The sequence below is a fragment of the Stegodyphus dumicola genome, chromosome 3 (genome assembly GCF_044657685.1).
Source record: "Stegodyphus dumicola isolate Sdum_Otavi_A_Nest chromosome 3, ASM4465768v1".
In the NCBI taxonomy this organism is placed as follows: domain Eukaryota; kingdom Metazoa; phylum Arthropoda; class Arachnida; order Araneae; family Eresidae; genus Stegodyphus; species Stegodyphus dumicola.
The window spans coordinates 150443550-150464419 of record NC_140770.1 but is presented as its reverse complement, the minus strand read 5'-3'; the positions used below and the strand labels follow the sequence as shown (position 1 = coordinate 150464419).

General features: G+C 32.6%; 1 protein-coding gene across 3 annotated transcripts in view; it reads left to right on the top strand.

Annotated features, from left to right (window-relative positions):
• Positions 1-20870, top strand: part of Zn72D (Zinc-finger protein 72D) — a 100288-nt gene that overhangs the window by 45933 nt on the left and 33485 nt on the right. For 2 of the 3 annotated variants that reach the window (XM_085813465.1, XM_085813463.1), the window contains 7 exons: positions 3969-4010; positions 6053-6192; positions 7470-7612; positions 9427-9616; positions 17674-17834; positions 17950-18000; positions 18486-18666. In XM_085813465.1, the coding sequence (XP_085669591.1) occupies positions 3969-4010; positions 6053-6192; positions 7470-7612; positions 9427-9616; positions 17674-17834; positions 17950-18000; positions 18486-18666 (908 nt within the window). The remainder of the gene's footprint in view (positions 1-3968; positions 4011-6052; positions 6193-7469; positions 7613-9426; positions 9617-17673; positions 17835-17949; positions 18001-18485; positions 18667-20870) is intronic. The other variant, XM_085813464.1, reaches the window with a different exon arrangement.

Below are 20870 nucleotides of genomic sequence, written 5' to 3'. Positions count from 1 at the left end.
ATGTGGAAACATAGAAAAATTTCATAAAATTGTTTTAAGTACTGTTTCGTGGTGTTCATGTTTTGATAGAGCAAAGTTTTTTTTTTTTTTTTTTAAAGATTTTTTCTGTCATTAAGGTAGAGGTTTTAATCCCCCCCTTTCTTTTTCTTCTTCTTCTCTCTCTCACTTTTTTTTTTTTTTTTGGAAAAAGTGCATAAAATAAACTAGAATTATTTTTAGTTTTCACATGTAGTTCTTTTTAATATTTCAATTAAGAATTTTTTTAATTCTCCCTCCCGAACTATTAAGCTCGGGAGCAAGAAATTTTTATTCAAAACAGAAGCATCCAAAATCTTATGTGCAGTCCCCCCCCCCCAAGATTTATTTGATGAAAATAGGTATTGATGTAGATGCATCAGGCATGAAAGTTTTCCACGTTTTTGCAGAATTCTGCCTTTTTGAACGTCACCCGGGCTGTTTCTGAGATCGATGCAGAACCGTTGAGAAACCGCGACCGGCAAATGTGCATGTGTGTGTGTGGGGGGGGGGGGGTAAATGGAGGACATGCTCTCTCTCTTCCTCTTTTCATTGTAAAAAAAACTTTACATCATGCCATCGTATAATATTACTCTGGGTTAACAATTGCGGGCACCCCTGGTTGCGAACTTTTCGAGTTTGCCTGAGCCGAGATCGCGAAATACGTTGTTTCACATCAAGGCGAAGTAGGTGGGGCTTACGTGGTAAGGTAGAACTAGATGCATACTAATTTTTAATCAAAGAAGAGCAAGCAACTGTCAAACGAGAGCTGACTTCAATAATTTCAGCGATCAGTGCTGGCGCCATCTGTCGGACATACGGATAACCATTTGCATTCTCTAGTACACAAAACTCTATGTAAATATTTAAGGAATGCTCATAAACTATACAAAGAATAGCTAGAGATAGAAAAGGAGGAGTGAAAACATTGCAGAAAATAAAGTATCAATGGATTGCGTAAAAGCTGCTGAAAAGAAATTGAGACTAGCTCGCAAACGGAAATTAGAAAAGTTGGCTGCAAAAGTAGCAGAAAAGAAAAAGCTTTTACCCTAAAAATTTTTAATCAGGATCAACTGAGACAAAATAGTTATTTTTTATATTCCTCCTTTAACTATATGTTATGTTGTAACTATATTATTACATGACTACTTTTTCTAGTGTTATGTAAGTGAAGATAATTGAAAGCTATAGTAACAGTTAGATATATATATATTATCTCTAAAACTTGTGATTGCCTGAAAATGGGCAGTAATATATAACATAAATATGTATATTAGTGTGTTGCAATGTTGTGTACAGTATTCATGTATCAACTGTTAAATTAAGTTACATAAAGAGCATCTTAAAGAAGGTGAATTCATTACAATCTCTTGGTGATTTATTGATTTTTTTTATACAAGTGGAAGATAAAATTAATAGCAAAACAGTAAGTACAAGTATTATTTTAGTTTAATTATATGTATATGTTTAATACTTTTTATATTAAAAGGTTGATATTTTATTAAAATGTGTTTTTTTAGGTCACGCGTGCGTAATTAATTTATGTGTAATTTTGTGTCTGCACATTGTTCAGCTTTTTTTGCCAACTTGCACTTTCATGCCTGTAGATGCATGACGGTTTGAAATTGTCGTTATTTATTTAACCTTTTAACTGCCATGCCCGAGATTATCTCAGGCACAGCACTGGTGTTCAAAAATGTCACGCCCGAGTATTTCTCGGGATATTTTTTTTTTTTGAGTGCATCGTATTGTATATCGGGAGATGTTTATTTCGGCTACATTTGGTTTTTCCAATAAAAAATTTGACAATTTGTGTACCCAAATCATCAAAATAACTTGACAGTTAAAGGGTTAAACCTAAAGTGAAACCAGATAAAAACAGCATCATTGAATAAAATAAATGAGTAAGGGAACATGTAGATTGCAATAGAATTGATAATTACAACTGGAAGGGTTAAGCATGACTAAAATTAACAGTTTTGTAATCGAGTGGGTGGTAAAATGTGAGCATTGGAAGCAAGTTAAATGCAAAGATGGAGCTTGAAAAGCTATTTTTAAACAGTCTTTCTAGCTAAATAAAACTGGCTTTTTGGCTTAAGACATTTGCTGCCAATCACACTCTTGTGCATAGTGTGATGTATCAGGTTCTAGTCATGTACGAGAAAGCATGCTGGCCTGAGAAGTGCAGTGTCTCATTGTTTATTTTCAAGTTCAGTCAGCATTATGTTTTGAAAATGTGTGCGGTTTGGAATAGAAACAAGAAACCAATAAGTATTTGGACACCTGTAATAGAAACGAAAAACTAACTTCATTCAAAATCAATAGTTGGTAGAGCCTGCACGAGAGGTAATTAGAGCATGGACCCTCCGGTGCATACTTTCCACGAGTCTTTGTATGACAGCTAGTGGTATTTTCTTCCACTCGGCTTGGAGAAGACATAGAAGTTCCTTCACCGATTTTGCACGGGTAGTGCACCCCTGAATTCAGCAATGCAACTCGTCCCAGAGGTTCTCGATAGGTTCAGGTCTGGACTCTGGGCAGGCCAGTCCATTCGATGAACTCCATTGGCACCATACCAAGCCTTGGTTAACGTGGAAACATGACAACTGGCATTGTCATCCTGAAAGTAACAGGGGTCCAACCCGTAAAACTGCCATAACGTAGGAAGCACATTGTCCTCTAAAATAGTGCAGTAGGCATCGGAGTTGAGCTTACCATGAATGGGGACCAAGGGTCCCAGCCCATACCAGGAGAAACACCCCCAGACTATAATTCCGCCTCCGCCGAACTTGACTGTTGGCACAATGCATTCTGGCAAGAGACGTTCTCCAGGTAGACGCCAGACCCAGTCCCTGCCATCCGACTGGTAAAGGGTGATTCGTCCCTCCAAAGTATCCGTTTCCACTGATCTACGGTCCAGTTTTGATGTGATTTGCACCACATTAACAGATCAGCGCAGTTGGACTTTGTGATCAAAGGCTTATGGGTAGCAGCACGACCATGAAAACCAAGCAGATGTGCTTCCTTACAGATGGTATTCATTGAAACAATACTCCCGGATGCCTGTTGAAACTCCTCGCAGACGAGGGCCATTGGTTGGGTGTTGTTCATCCGAATTTCTCTGGACAGCACTCGTCGGTCTCTATCTCCCAGTTTTGTTGGTCTGCCGACTCGGGGCACATATCGACAATCACCGCTCACCTTCCACTTCTTAATCACATAGCGCACTGTCAATTTTGTGTACTTCAGATCACTAGATATGTCCCTTAAAGATCGGCCACATTTGTGATACCCGATAATTATACCTTTCTCGAAACCAGAGAGCTCCGAACTGCGAGACATCTTACATGCGACTAAAGCCGATGCTGTTTCCTACACGATATAAACCGGCGGAGTCCGAATGTACCTTAGGACCTCATATATCGTCATTTGCATAAGTGTCTAAATACTTATTGGTAGTCAGTGTATTTGTAAATAAATTCACAAATATGTATTTGTGATATAGTTTCATATGAAAATAGTGCATATTGTTATTTATTTTGTTTCACTTTTAAATGCCACACACCAGTGCATAATGCTGCATTGCAGAAATAATTTTACCTGTAGTGCTGATCACGCGCTAGTCATAAAATTCTATGCTTAAAGGCTTAGTAATCAATATGGTGCACATAATAATCTTTTATTACCTTTTTCAAAACATATTTCGTATAATAAGTAAGTTGGTATAGGATACAAATCTATTTCTTTGCATTAACTATCAATACAACCTAACATGACCGGCAGTGAAAGTGTTGAAGGGCAAGTCGGCCTGTTCCTGCTACATAACAAATTTAGGTTTTTTTTTTTTTTTTTTTTTTTTTTTTTTTTTTTTTTTTTTTTTGGCATTTGCTGTCATTAAATAACTGATTTTTTGTGTAGATATAAAGAATCAATGCATTATTTATTTCTTTTAGAGGGTGAAGGATGTAAGGAAGATAATGAAGTTCAACCTGTGGGTAAGTGTTATTGCATGTATAATTCAAAAGGCAGAAATATTAATATTAAGCATAGATGTGTGAATAGTTTTCTTAGGATATGATATTAGTAAATAGAAGTAAGGAATTAATACTTTTAGTTATAAGTAATGGTAAAAAAATTACTGAAAATGGATAGATTTTTGTAAACTAATTGAATCGTAATAAAAGGAAGTTTATACAGTAATGTACCATAATATTTTTCACATCTTTTCTGCAAGATTGTCTTAACTGTCTAACTGTAGGATTTATATTCCTGATCTTAAGAAATTTGTGTTCTAAACAAATATTAAAATTAATTTTGGATTGCATTGTTCTGTTTTACAATGTTTCATTAAATTCTTAATTGTATAAAAAATTTTGGTTTTTGTCTAATTTATTTTTGCTGGTAACTGTGGAAATAATGCATATGACCTTAAATTCCTCCACATATACTTTGTTGTACATACTGTTAACTCAGATCTTGGTGGAATTGCTGATCCCAGTTTCTTAATCTCATGTGCTTGGGTTACAAGAATGTTCTTTAAATTACTAACTCTAATATATTGTTAAATGGATCCTCTTTTTTTTTTTTTTTTTTTCCCCTCTTAAAAGAGTGTTATAGTATTTATACATTGTAAAAATGCCACTTAAGTAATTTCCTTTTTATGTCCACCCTTATTTATAAAAATTTATAATCACAAAATTCAACTTTATAATTTAAAAATAAACTAAAATTTGTAAATTTTAAAAATTTACACACTCTCAATTTTAATTTTTATGTATCCCTCACTGCAATATTAATCATTCTCAGATTTATTCAGTTAAATTGACGTGATATCTGCAGAATTACAGACTGACAGCCTCCCACAATCTGTTCTCTTTTTCACTCATTCGTATATTAGGCTATTGACTTCTCCTGCTTCCCTGACCACCAGTTAAGGCTGTTAGGAATCGCTTATGTTACGAACCTCCCTTATCTTTCTCAAATATTAGCTTTGCGAGTCGCTGTTCACACCTTCAGCATTGCTGCATATTTCCATGAAAACTAGCCCACCAGCGGCCGAGCGGTAAAGACTCTGAACATTGGTAGTTCGGTCCAAGGTTCAAATCCCACGAACGGGCTGGCTGCATGGTCGTTTTCATTGTTTCCCCATGTGTCACGTGTATGCGAGCCAGTTTCCCTTAAAAAGTACTCCACTAAGCATCCCTCCCTTTAGGCACATAGCCCTCGTGTGCTTTGCCATAATTGAGCAATCCAATCCATGGAAACCATTCACACTGGCATATGCCTGCTACCAACTCCACTTAGCGTTTCGACTTCTGCTTGCTTTCCTCTCAGTTGGGGCTAAAGGCTCTTTTTATGAGGTAAGCTGTGGCTAGTCATCTCTCTTTTCTCCAAGGAACTTCTTAATTAGCTCCTTTCTTCAGGCTTCATTCTTTAACAAATGCACTTTCTTATTTCAGTTCTTATTAACAACGATGTGAAGGTAATTGTATTTAATTCCAAAGGTACTCCGTAATCAACACACCTTGGTCCTCAGTCCAAATTTAACGGTATAATATTTTTAAAAAAAAATTATTTTATTTTATTTATTTATTTATTTAAGTGTACACTTATTCTGCATGATCTGACCTGGTTGGGGGATAGAGACAATACACTGCGAGTTGCTGAATGATGAAGGTGTTGGAGTTTTCATTAAATGCTTACTTTCTGCATATTTTTGCTAATAGAAATTTATAAACAGTGTTTTGCCTTTAACTACTGGATTAGTAAATTTCATGTATACAAAAATTACATGTTTTCAACTGTCAGGTATTAATGTTGCTACTTTTATTGCGGCATAGGATAGGGTCCTTTTGATATTAGTTTTCATTGACGATATGTCCTTTCAGTATACTAAAAACATTAATTTTTAATGCTGTGTAGTTATTTTTGTATATCCGCTAATTTTCGTAGAATATTTTTTACTTGCATATCTTTGTGTGCATGATGAGGATATATTTTTATCTCCATTAAGTTCGATGTGCAATTTTTTTTATAGGACAAGATTACATTGATGAAATAAAGAACGAAGAAGGTAAAGTTGTAAGCTTCCAGTGCAAACTCTGTGAATGTAAATTCAATGATCCTAATGCAAAAGAAATGCATATGAAAGGACGACGACACAGATTGCAATATAAGGTATGTATACATCATTGAAAATATTTAATGCTTGTGTCTTTTTAACCTTAATCACTGCATGTGCAGATACCCTCTTTTATGTTGAGACATTTTCATTCTTTTCGGTTTGAAAACATAAGAGGAGATTTGTATGTGGATAGTTATATCATAATTGTTACAGAATTTCTAGAATAATTTTGTATTCTGTGTAAGAAATTCAATAAGAAAGAACTGTTATAAATTTTGTCATATAATGAAAATTGTATCATTTCTGAAGTTCTGAGAAAAATCTGTAGCAGGAAGGAAATGATGTGTATTTCATAGCTTGTATGATATAAACATAAAGCAAATGTTAAAATAACACATATAGTCTTTTTCATTAGCTCTATTAGTGTGTAAAATTATGAAATTTTGTTATTTGCAGCTAAATAATACTGAAAAAATTTTCATAAAATAAAATAGTGCAAAATAGGTTAAGTAAGGAGTTTATATAAAGATATTCGTACAGAATTTCCAAATATTAAGCTTTGCCCTCATGCCGGGAGAAGGGGAACCCTTATCATGAACTAAAGCTAGTTTTAGTATTCAGATGAAAAGCTAATTGTAGTATTTAAAATACTAAATACTTTGATTTTGCTAAGATTAAAAATTGATTAAATTTGTAGACATTGGGAGTACTTTTTGAAGTCATTTTTATTTTATCAAAAACAAACTCTATTTTATTTATTTTGATTGTTAAATAAATACATAATTCTAGAATTTAAAAAAAAGGAGGAAAAAGCTATTTTTAATTATTTAAAGATTAATTCTTTCTGCATATGGCATGTGTTAATAAATGTAAGAATTTAATATGTTCAAATAGGTTCTGTAAAATTTGTTATGTTTGATGGTAAACATGCAATTAAGTAACAGAAAAATACCATATTTTTTCCTGTTATAAAATTCATGTGCAAGTTACTGATTAAAATGGTAAAAAAAGATGGAGCCCCGCCTTTTCTAACAAGCTGTTATGTTAAAGCATACCATTTGCAAAATGTTATTACTTGGATTTTGAATTAAGCTAGATATATTTGAATTCCTTGCAATGTTAAACTAGAAAAGTTTGACCAAATTCTAAAAAAGTTTTTGGGATTATTAGCATTTATATTTCATCTATAAACTTGCTTAGTGCATTTACTTTATTTATTTTAGTCAATGTTTCTTGAAAATTATATTTAGAAAGGAATAGTGATATAGGATATGCCAATGTAAGTGTTTGTTTATATAATTTTATACTTATAAAGAATGTTATTTTTCAGAAAAAGGTTAATCCAGACCTTGTAGTTGATATTAAACCTAGTTTACGTCATCGTAAAATACAAGAAGAACGTTTAAGACGTCAACAAATGCTAGATGATTATTGGAAGAGGCGTGAAGAAGAACGTTGGAGAGAGGAAATGAGGTTGGTGCAGTATGAAATTCTGGGAAGAGATATAATTGAAATATTTTTACTTTGAATTTTTTTTTTCTTTCCTACTCGGCTATCTTAAAATTGCTTTAAATTGGAAATGCAGAGGTGGTATAATACATTTACCAAATACCATACGTAATAAAATTATTATAGGGAAAAAAATCTTTTAAAAGGTATAAATAACTAAAAGTAAATCAATCTACAGTTCTGTGCAGCTTTATTTAAGATGCATTTTGTAACTTACAATAGCAGAAAAAAGGGCAAATGATAAATAAGGCAATAAACAAAAAGTGCACATTGAGATTTTAATGCTGAAGTGAATTAAGCAGCAATAAATGAAATACTGTGACGAAATTACTAAAATAGCATAAAAATTTTGAAAAAAGAGATTAGTTATTAAGTGTTTTGAATTAGCTTTGTATTGAATGTATGTGAAACGAGCATTATCACTTTAGTCTGTCTTCTATAAAAACATACTACCATCTTTACAATTCCATAAAAGTTGTGTTTAATGCCTAAAATGTAATTTTATTGCATTGCTTAAAATTTGCAAACTGTGTAGTATGTTTTAAAACCTCAAAATCTTTGTAACTAACCAGTTATTATTGTGAAAATTTATATATTTCATTTCAGTACCTTTACTATTGTATTTGCTATGTTTACTTTTTGTTGTAAATTTTAAACTATTTTAAATAAAATAACTTTGCTTTAAAATTGATATGTGTCAGTGCAGAACTTTAAAAAAAAATTCCCACCTTGCCAAATTTAAAAAGTGATGCGGAATTAAAATCAGATATTTTTGGGCATAAAATTAAACTTAAATTATAAATTTAATTCAGAACCTTGTAAATTCAAAATTTCTTGTAATTCTGACTTGTGGTTTTTTTTGGACAATAATCTGCAAAACTGGAAAGTTATATTTTTGAGAAATCTTTATAGATAGATAGATATAATTAACCTGCAATGCTGTTAATGTGCATTATTTCAATAAAGAAATGTAAAAATGTATTTTTAAGTTTGTAAGTATTTATAATTATGTAGTCAAACAGCAAAGACAGTAAAAAGTGAGGAATCAAAATTTTTGTATGATTTCAAATTTAATTATAGTTCTAAAAATTCTTATGTACAATAAATATTAATTTTATACAGATAATAGTGTTTGCACAGTTATAGTTTCTTGAAATTCTAATTGGCTAGTTCAGAAAAAATCATATATGCAAGCTGTAAAATCACATTTTTATGAAACCTCAGTTGAAAAATAAAATCCTTCGAAAGTTTATGACTATTATTATATTAAAATCATTCAGCAGATTAAATTCAAGGATTCAAACTTTTCATATAAAAAAATTCAAGTCCTTTGACAAACAAGTCCATCAGACAAGCAGTATAAGAGTGGAAATTAATAAATTGCTGTTACTGCTCTGATAAGAGATAAAATTGAAGAAAGATGTTATGGCCCACCAAAGTTTAATTTTTCGAGTTGCAATCACTCATTGAAATGCAAAAAATGGCAAAATCTTAAGTTTTTTTTTAAAACTTATGAAGGTTTTAGAGTGAATTTTTACATGGGATTTACTTGTAAGAAAAAACAGGGGTAGTTTCATATAAATTCATCTTGAAATACCATTTTATTTGTAATTTTAAAAAAAGTACAGAGGAAAGAATGGCCGTCGGGGAATATTGTTTAATAATCATAATCTCCCCTTATGTTTTAGTTCTTAGTTTTCAGTCGTGTTTGTTTCTGATGAATATGTGTTTGAGTGTGTATATGCCATTTTTCATATGATGTAATATATTTGCTGTAGGCTTATGGAAGAAGAGGAAAGAATATACTGGGAAGAGCGCAGACGTTATGAGGACGAATTGGAATACTATGAATGGCACCGTCGATTTGGTCGTGAGCCGCGCATTGGTCCTCCAATGCCACCACCTCCTCCACCTAGACCATACTTAATGGGAATGCCTCCTGTTGGTATAGGACCACCAGCTGTAAGTGTATGTCTATTCATCATGCCTTTCAATCTCTGTCAAGTATTATGTCTCATTGTTATGATTTAAAAATTCATTTTATTATTGTATTTTCCAAAACGTGGAAGAGAACTTGCAGCCATTATTCCCTAAAATTTTCTAATTCTTAATCACATTAATATTTAAATTTACACATGTATAGGTCATATTATTTGTCACAATGGTTTAAAATGCATGCTGAAAATCTGTAAATCCCTTTTATATGAATAAAGAATTTATAAACATTACTGTTTATTGACAAATGGCAGATTTTTATCTCAATGAAATGTATCACTGATCTTGGGGTTCTAAAGTGTATTATTTGATTCTCTATGATTTGCCATATCTAAACTTCTGAAACATGAGTACAACCATTATTTGTTAAAAGCTCCTAGTTTTAATTGCATTGATTTCTAATACAAATGTATTTACCGTATAGTATTCTTCTTAATGATTAAAACCTGCATACTGATTCTTTGTGATATTTTTTATATCCAAGTATATGAAAGATGAATAGAGTGTATAAATATTATTTATTAAATTATGGCAGATTACAAATCTTGGTAATCTAAAATGTATTATTTGATGCTTCATGATTTACCATATCCATACTTCTGATTAAATGAGTAAAACTTGTACCTATTGTTTCCTAAAAGCTCCTATTTTAAATCACAGTGATTTGTAATACAAGAAGCATTTATATCATTTATTATTCATCTTGATGATTAAAACCTTCTTGCTGATTCTTTGTGATATTTTTATATCCAAGTATATGAAAGATGAATGAGTATATTAATATTACAGGGGTTGGACAAAAATATGGAAACACCTTTAAAAAAACGTGTTTCTTTGCTTAATATGGTGTAGGAAACCCGTTAGCATCCAAAACAGCTTGCAGTCTTCTCGGAATGGATAAATACAGTTCCTGTATGTTTGCCAAGAGAATATTGTACCATTCTTCCTGCAAAACGGTGGCAAGTTCAGATAACAATGTTGGCGGTGGATAACGAGAATGCACTTTCCGTTCCAATGTAGACCACAAAGGTTTGATAATATTCAGGTCTGGTGACTGTGGTGGCCAGGGGAGATAAGACAACTCATCCTCGTGCTCAGAAAACCAGTCCTGGATAATGTGAGCTGGAAGACACCATCACTATTGAGGAACAAAGTTTGTACCATGGGATGAACTTGATCGGCCAAAATGTTCACATAAGTCTTGGCAGTCATATGCCCTGACACAGTTATCATGGGGCTAGCAGCGAACCACGATATGGCTGCCCAAACCATAACAGAACCCCCACCATGTTTCGCTCTTGGCTACAAGCAGTCTGTATTATAGGCTTGAGATGGCGTTCTCCAGACGTAAACTCGGCCAGAAGTGGGAAACAATGTGAAAGAAGACTCGTCAGACCATATTACTCGCTTCCACTGCTCTATGGTCCAGGCTTTATGACTTAAACACCACCTTTTCCTGTTACGGGCATTAGCATCACTGATGAGTGGCTTCTCAATTGCAGCATGGCCAGCAATTCCCTGTTTATGAAGCTCCCTTCTAATTGTTTTGGTACTCACAGGGTTCGGTAACACAACATTCATTTCAGCAGTAACTTTTGCAGCTGTGGTCTTTGTCACAATTGCCCTTAATGATCGTCTGTCATGATCACTCAGGACACACTTTCATCCGCGCTGTGATTTAGCAGATGATGTTTTTCCGCTTTTTAAATATGCGGAATAAATCTTCGATACAGTACCTCTTGAAACACTAAACACCTCAGCTACCTTGCTTACGGAAGCACCTACCATACGTGCTCCAACAGTTTGCCCACGTTCGAAGTCTGTTAACTCTGACATAATGCAATAACAACCTCATATAACAGTACTCCGACAACAACTGAACTGTTTAGCACATTTACGAAGTTGTATAGGTGGCGTCAGTAGTCAAAAATGCCAGCGCCACATGCATATTTCATTAAAATCAATCTTTCTTTTCAAACATGCATTTCACAAGGTGTTTCCATATTTTTGTCCATCCACTTTATTAAACTATGGAATATTGCTGTTCTTGAGAATCTAAAATGTATGAATTGATGATTTATGATTTGCCATATCCGTATTTCTAAAAACTGAGTAAAACTTATAACCATTGTTAGCTAAAAAACTTCTAGGTCTAAAATTTATTAGTTGACCTTTAGTTATAACCATTGTTCACTAAATATTCCCAATTTTATGAGCACTAATTTCTAATACAAGTATTTATACCATATGTTATTTATCTTTATGATTAAAACTTAGTGATAGTTTTATAATCATGGTTATATAACAGTGTTAATTGACTGTGGCAAATTTTTATCCTGATGAAATTATGTCACTGGTCTTGTGGTCTAAAATGTATTAGCTGATGTTTATTAATTCACCATTATTTTATATACCCAGATTTCTGAACAGTGATTAAAACTTGTAAATATTATTATCTAAAAATGTGTAGTTCTCAAACTAATTTCTGTTGAGAATATAATTCATATATATATATAGATATAGATATAGATATATCAAGCAAGGTAGTAATTACAATTTTGAAAAACTAATTTTGGTCTAGAAAACATCTTGTGCAATATGCTGCAAAATAAGTAAAATATAAAAAAATGTAGTAAGCTCGCCTAAAAGTTACCAAGAGCTGCTGCTCCAAAAAGTTCAACACGTTATAAAAAATTAATACATTTGAAAATCAAACCATTAAACATGTAAAACATTAAAAAAACAGAATCGGATAAAAAGGTAAGCGGAAAATGGTAAATTACATAGACTCCAACTACTACAGATTCTCCGTAGTTTCTACGGAAATTCATGAAAAACTACGGATTTTACAGAAACAAGAGCAGGAGAACCAGTACGCAAAACGGAACCAACTAATTCATCCGATGATTGGCTGAATACTCGTGTTATCATATATCACGTGTTGAGTGCGTTCCTAGTTTTGAAGAATTAGCCAATCGTAGATCAGTAACTCCAACCGTTAACGACTTATCAATAGTTCCACCCAATTGTCCTTCTCCCAGGTTCCTCGCTGATGCGTGTTTAGGCTGCATTCGATGAGATGTATAAAGGTTTTCAAAGTCGTAGCATTGGATATGGTCTATTTTAAGTGAATTCATAGTTTTAAGAACTAGTTCGTTACTAGAGATCATCCAGTTGCAATGCAAACCCTCAAAATCAAAGTTATTGATTAGGTCACGTATCATACGAAGTTTTTGTGCAAAGAGATAATCTATTTCTTTGAGATAACTTTTGGTACTATTCGCTATGAACCTGAATTTTATTGGAGACTTATGAAATTTAGGTAAGGCATAGAGATTGGCAAACCTGTTGTTATATTTCTGGGGTTGTATTTTTAGTCTTTTATGGAGTGCTTTAAATTTATTGAGAAGAATCTGAGCACTGGTAGTGATTTTTTGGTAAGTGCAGGTGTTATTTAACTCTTTATGCAGAAGGTTGTAGTAGAATTTTTCTCAAATAATACTAAAGTTGTTGCTTGCTTTGTCAATCTTTGTGATGATAAAGTGATTTTGCAATATTTGAATTAGATCCTTCAGGCGTTTTTTATTGTGTCGAGAGTTGAAACAAGGTGCCTTGAACAGCAAAAGTTGAAATTCTTTAATAAGTGCAACTTTCCATTCAAGAAAAGTTGTAGTTGGTAAATTGGATCTATTACTAGCTAAAATAATAAATTTATCAAAATCATTATTGAATTGTTTGAGGCAGACGTGTCTATTAATACCAAAAGTAGGACGAAATTTGGTGCCAAGTTGCAAAAGGTTATGTAATTCAACATCTTCAACAATATTAAGATATCCTGTAATAATATGTTGGTGGAAAGGATCGACATATTTTTTGTAGACAGTCAATTGGCAGTTACATTTGCTATTATCTTGTATAACATGGTGGTTGATAACTAGTTGACCTAACGGAAATCTCTTCATATTGGCTAATGCCCACAGAACTTCGCTTCCCCCTACGTACGTCATTTGGATGAAGTACACAGAAGGGAATTGCAAGCACTTTTCAACTAGTTTTAAGAGGGAGAGCTTTGCATCGCCACAGGTCAGTTTTTTGTTTCTTTTGTTACAACTTTTTTCTTGGTCCTAGCAAGACCCACTTAGTTTGTTATCATCTTAATTTTCTTTTCTTTTATTTTATTTAATTACAGTTTTTCATTACAGATTTCTAAAATATATAAAAAATTAAATTGCTTGCTAAGCTTACAGGCCCAGCCCGTATGTTTTTTGCATATTTAGGACTAATAGCTGACCGCTACTTATTTTCGTTTTTATTTTTATTTTAATTTTGATTTTAGTCTAGATTTAAGAGTTTAGGTATAGTTTAACATATTTAACACCTTAATGTGTCATTTTGTGCGGACGCGTCGGGAAATTGGAACACAGAATTGAGACTATTAAAATTTCCAAGACACTTTGTCTAAATTTAAAAAAAAAAAAAAAAAAAAAAAAAAAAAAAAAAAAAAAAAAAATTTGTAGCGTAAAAGTATCAATTGTCTGTTTCGGCGAAACGCGTAATGGGGTTAGCTTGATTCGACGTTCAAATAAATTAAATTTCCCTTGAAAAGCCAGTTTGGAAGTCGAGTTGGGCTAATTTACCATTTTCCGCTTACCTTTTTATCTGATTCTGTTTTTTAATGTTTTACATGTTTAATGTTTGATTTTCATATGTATTAATTTTTTGTAACGTGTTGAACTTTTTGGAGCAGCAGCTCTTGGTAACTTTTAGGTGAGCTTACTACATTTTTTTATATATATAGATATATATATATCACTCCTTTGATTAGATCATTCTTTATGATATTGTTATGTCCAAGTATATAAAAGATAAACTGTAGGAAATGTATTGCTGTGTAATGTGAGAGGAAATTTTCTCACATAATGATGACTCATGAAGTAACTTTGAAATATTTACGTAATGTAAAACAGTTTCAAAGGATATTACAAAGTCACAGATGAAGGTAGATTACACCATAGCGGGATAAATTGAAAGTGAGTGCATTTTCAGTTTATTTACTGCCAGATGTGGCAGAGTAAGATATTGAGAGCGAAATTTTTCTTTCAACCATACCTCAAAATAATGAGCAAAAGCTGTGTAATTTTTCTCTCCGAGGAGGCGGGGGTATTTTAGGTATTAATAATTTCTGCTCTTAATATGAAAGGTATTATTACTCATCTCCATGATTTAACAATTGTTGAATTTTCTTTTGTGTGTGTGGTTTACCGTAGTTAACATGAGTAGTTATGGTTAGATGAGTTCCTTATTAAATGTGCACCCTTTTTTATAGTTTTTAATGTCATATTACATGCCTTGATGATTAAAGAATTCGGGATGTCATATCTTCATTAATGCGAAGTTATACTTATTTTGCAGCAATTTGTTTTTAATTGTGTTCATTTCAAATTACTTACACATGCTTGCAATGATGTCATGCATCCTTAATCTTCCTTATTTCATGTGCTTTGCCTTATCCAAATGCAGTTTAATCTCAGTTCATAAATGTAATTTATTCATGAAAGCTGTTGTCATTCAGTGTTTGTAAAATGAAACCATTTTCATTTACATACACATTTTAAGAGCCTTTGGGCTATTTAAAAACAGCATATCTTTAGAATTTCTGATAGACAGTCTTGAGCGCTGGAGGTAAAAATATTTCGTTTCACACAGTGTTGCCACTGCTTGCTTTTAAATCATTCAAAAATTCATTTAGAGTTTAATAAAATATGAAATAGGTAATAAAACGAATGAAAAATTTGGGCTTCAGGGTGCCCAGATTCAGGTGGAGGACTGCATTATTTAAAATTAGATGGCTCTGGGTACCATTGTTTTTTCACAATGCGAGAAATATACATACATTCATGCAGATTATTCACTATACAATTTCTTCAAATGTATTACAGTGCAATAATAATTTGGTGGCAATAATTTGAAAATGTTTTGGTGATTTGCGCAAAATGCCATTTCGAGATTAATAGCTCTTGTGGGTCAGTGCCTCTTGGGCTAATAAACATGGTACGAAACAAACAAGTTGGATGAAAATTTTTTCTGTACAAAGTGCAGTTGATAACATAAATTGAAGGTGATGAGACAGAAAACAGGAAGACAGTTTGGATGGTGGAATTGCCTTCCATAGAAAATCAGGTAACTGGCTTTCTTAAGGATCACCGGATTTCCTTAAAAAAACCGTATTTTTGATACTTTTTACACATTTGTAAAGAAGAAATGGTATTCAAGTAGAAAATGCGGTACTTTTCCGTTTTGCCGACGCAAGCGATAAAGTTGCCAATAATGGTACAACCGATGCCAAACGGAATATTCTCGCTGGTAACCTTTTACGCCTCATTTTCAAAACAAGTCGCAGCTTTTTCTTATCAGATTGATTGTTTTTTTTCAATACTGGCATATAATTGCATAGAATTTTTATCAGATAGTTCAGCTTTATGTCTAAGGCCATTTTCGGTAATTAAGTCAATTAGAATGCAATCACAGTGCTTACCTGAAGCCGAAAATATAGAAAAGGTAAAGTCAAGGGTTAAATTCAATTCTAATGAGAATGCATTAGCGAAGTAAAGCACTGCAGTTTTACATAATTTCTGAGTAAGCTATTCGTACGAATTGAAATATTTCTTGCATTTAAACTTGTGTTCCAAATTAAGATTTAACTTGAAATTAATGTAGATAATTACTGAGAGCATTAGAATTTTGTAGAGTAGTTTACGTGAGATGAGATCGCTTGGGGTCACGTGATATGAACCGGCGAATCAGGATGGTGAACCATGAAAGCATAGTAAATTCTTAAATTAATGTTTTTTTTACAAATTTATTGTCTTTATTTATTGGTTTTTTATAAAATTTTAAGCGATATTAAAATGTTTATGCCTTCAAAAAAAGAATTCTTAAAACTAACATTTTTTAAATATTTTTTATGTGTATACTGTATGTTGTCGCCAATAAAGTCTGCTTGGCGAGATTTGCGCCGGCGAAACGGAAAAGTACCGAAAATGCTTATGCAATGCCTGCAGTGCTTTATTGGGGTTCATTGTACTGTACACTGTACTTCGGTGTAAATTTTACATATCAAACAACTAGGCTTACTTCCTTTTCTCCTAAAGATATTTCCTCCTCGTTTTTTGCCTTTTATTGGTGCACCCGAAGTTATTCATGCTCTTCCGTGGAGAACTCTCTTCTGCAATTCTGTAGTGCTTCCAAGTCTTCCATTGTTAACTTCCACGTCTGATTCTGTCAAGAGGTACAGATGTCATTAAGTGCCCCCCCCCCAAGAAAAAGGCCTTCAGTTTCTGCCTGCAGTATGATCTGCCATAGCTTACTCCAGGCTGAATTTATAATCTGTTAAGTCACTTGCTGTTTGCCTTTGTCATTTTAAACTAAGCAATAGAGAAATATATTTTTAGAAGTCTTCGAGGATTAACTTTTTGTTATATGTCATCTCAAAGACATTTATTTTCGATTTGTGTAGTTGGCTATACAATGGTGACTGCTGAACTTTTAATTGGAGTTTGAATTTCAGAGAAGGCATATGTGTTTTAAGGTGCAGAGTATCTGTGTGGCGCTCAAAATATTGGCAAGCTGAAAGTCCTTTAAAATGAGAGAGGAAGAGGTGGGGAATACCTTTAGACCTCATCCAAGGTCTGCCTCAAAATTGGGGCAGACTTGCACAAATACTACAGTGGGGCTTTATTTTTACAACCTATGGTGAAATTCTGATACTTTTATATCTTATCTTTATATCTTGGAGCTAAGATGACTGGTAATAACATAAATAGTAATTTGCTATCTGAAATGTTATAACGCATCTGTGTTTTTCCATCTTGCTAAAAAATGGTAAAGGCTCCTTTTTCCTTATGGGTGCAGCCTTTTTTAGCATATTATGCAATAAAATTGTGAATGTTATAAAAAGAATTAGTTTTATTATATATTTCAATATTTAAGATACTAATTGCCTAATAATTTGATTATATTCATTTTTGTAGATTAGAAGACCAGATTCGGTTGATGATCGCCATGTGATAGCAAAGCATACTCAAATTTATCCAAAAGAGGAGGAGTTGAATGCTGTGCAGAAAATAATTACTAATTCAGAAAAAGCTTTAAAGTTGGTGTCAGATTATTTAACCGAAAAGAGTGAAAAAAAGTATGCATGCTTTTGTAGCTTAATTATTTTAAATATTTTATTTTATATTAATTGTGTATACAATTGTAAAATATTTTTATATGTTATGTTGTTAATTTGTTTATTTTTAATTTAGAGATGTGCCGAAAGGAAACCCTGAAGATAAAAAGGATGTTAAGCCAGCAGAGTAAGTAATTTAAATGCCTATAGTTGTGTACATTAAATTAGTTCTGTTATATGTAATGATAATGAGTACTTGCTAGGGTTGCATATATTTTGTGCTCACAAAGCTGAAAATGAGAAATGCGGTATCCTTTTTACTTTCTTGTACAAGGTAAAGGTAGTATTGTAATTGTAAAAAATTTCGGGTATCGTTTTTCAACAAAAATATACAATTTTAACACTCGAATCCATCTGATTGATGTTTTTATATGATGTTTGTTGTTATTGATGTACTTTCAAATTTAAAGAAACCTCTTTACTTAGTTTATTAAAATTTTTTCTTAATTGTAGACCATTTTGAACATATAAAGTTCAGACATGAAATGTTGTTATATGCAGATAGATGATTTTTATCATGTAAAATACCTTAAGAATTCAGGCTTTCTTATGTTCAGGCTAGTCTAGTAAGTAAATTCTGTTTATAATGTGTTAATTTTTGTTTTTTAATAGAGGTAATAAAGACAGTGCCCAGCCATATAGAGTATTGAAGGGAGTAATGCGTGTTGGAGTGCTTGCCAAAGGACTAGTACTTACTGGTGATCTTAGTGTGCAGCTTGTAGTCATGTGTGCTGAAAAGCCTACGCGTACATTATTAGAAAGAGTTATTGACAATTTGCCCAAGCAACTTGCAGTGAGTTGAATGTTGTATTCATGATTTTTAAGTTTTTAATGTTATTAAAATTTTTGCATGTAAGTAATTTTTTAATTATATATTAAGATTCATTCTTAATGAGATGTTTTATATCAGTACTATATTTATATGGATTGCTTTTAATTTTTTCAATAATTTTAAAAATTTAGATTTGAAATAAAAAAATTACAAATTTTTGAAAACTATTCGAATGGTGTTTTGTTTAAGTGTTAGAAGGCATATTTACACAACAAGCATTAAATCATAACCATTTTATAACAAGAAAGGAACAAAGTTTATGTATCTTTGAGAACATTTTTAAACATTGCTTTCACTTCTTAAACTATTTCCTGTTTATTAGAGTAGACTAAAATTGACCTGGCAAGATAGAAACCCCTAAAATCTTGTTTCTTTACGATTTTTTTTTCTCTCCCTTGTAGTCTAAAGTGTTATAAATGAATTTTGAAAAATGTAGTTGATGATTGCTGTTACTTTGAAAGCGTTCTTACTGCCGTATGGCTTATTTTATATATATATGCTATAGTGAGACTATAATTAAAAGTTCAATAATCCTGCACATTCAGGAATTTAACAAAACCACGATATCGCATTGTACAGTTCCTCAAACCTTTTGTTTTAATCTGTTGAATCTATTGAAGAATGGAAAAACTTCATGTGATAATTCTTAAAACGTAGATCATAGGCCAAGCTTATTAGTAAAAAAATTTATTCATTGTTAATTATATTTAATTAGTTTTTGCTTTTAAATCATCCCATTCATTTCTGATAAACATTTTTGTGAAGTTTAAAACATCGGATAGACTGCAAATGGCAAAAAGATGCAATGTAAATTAAGCCTTTCAGAATATTGCTAAATAAAATGTTAGCAATGTGATCATAGGGTCGAAATTTTGGTGAAAATGGCTCAAGATTATCAGATGTGCCCATACATAAGATGCCGGATTATCAAATGTGCACTTTACTGTATTCTATTGCAGAGTTGTGAACTCTCCCGATTTTCGACTGCTCTCCCGCCAACCCGATTTACAATATATTTCTCCTGACTTTTCCTTATTCGTAATATTTCTCATGGTTTTTATGGAACTTGGCTTAATACTTCGTTATTTGAACAAACAAAAAAAGTGATTTTGAACATCTGAAAGCAACTGAATTTTCTCTAGATTATATCTGAAGCAAAACTTTGCGAATCAGATGAGAATTTCTGCCTTGTGAGTGACAGCATACGTATCCAGAAACGTCGTTCTCCAGTTCTCCAATGGGCATCAAGCTCCACTGCGTGTCATCTGCCATATATTAGCCAATGAGCAGAAAGCAAGCTCAAGGCCGTTATTTGGATGTTCTTTCGTTCATCTTGTCCTGAGTTGTGTGAGTACACGGGCCTTCGGGAAATAGTTTTAGAAATTGTCATCTTTTGATTTGTCTGCGAAAAATGTGAAATACTCGTGCACGTTTCAAAAATCGTACACAGCTGACTTTCCTTCCATTATTTCCTCAAGGAAATGTAATAAATTTGGAATGTGTACCATCTGTCGTTGCGATTTTTCGATTTCGCATAGTAGAAAGGGCGGATGTTCTCAAACATGTGTGTACACAAAAACACAAGGACAACATTAGTTGTTTTGGAAAAAAAAAACGAAAAATTAAATTTTTCTTTGTAAACAAAAGACCAAAAAGTGATTAATGCAGAATGTCTGTTGTCTGCCTTTTTACTGGAGCACAACCTGCCACTGAATGCACCGGATCACGCTGCAGCTTTATTTAGAAAAATGTTTTTCGATAGTGAAATCGCTAAGAAATACTCTAGTGCAAGGACCAAAACAGATGCAGTTGTTAAAGAAATGGGTTTGAAAAATAAATCTTCAGTTATTGATTGCATTAAAACAGCTCCGTTCTGCCTCTGTACAGATGGAAGCAATAATACTGATTCAAAACTGTATCCGATTGTTGTTTCTTTTTTTAATCCAGAGTCTTCAGAAATTGAGTGCAGTTTACTTTCTGTTCCCGCTTTAGAAGACAGGCTTTAATATAGCACAGCTAATTATTAAAACTTTAAAAGAAAATGCAGTCCTTCTGGATAATTGCTTAACACTTGGTGCCGATAATGCACCAGTAATGGTAGGCTTGAAAACTGGTTTTGCAGGCGTCTTAAGAAAGGCAAATTCAGATTTGCAGATTATGAGGTG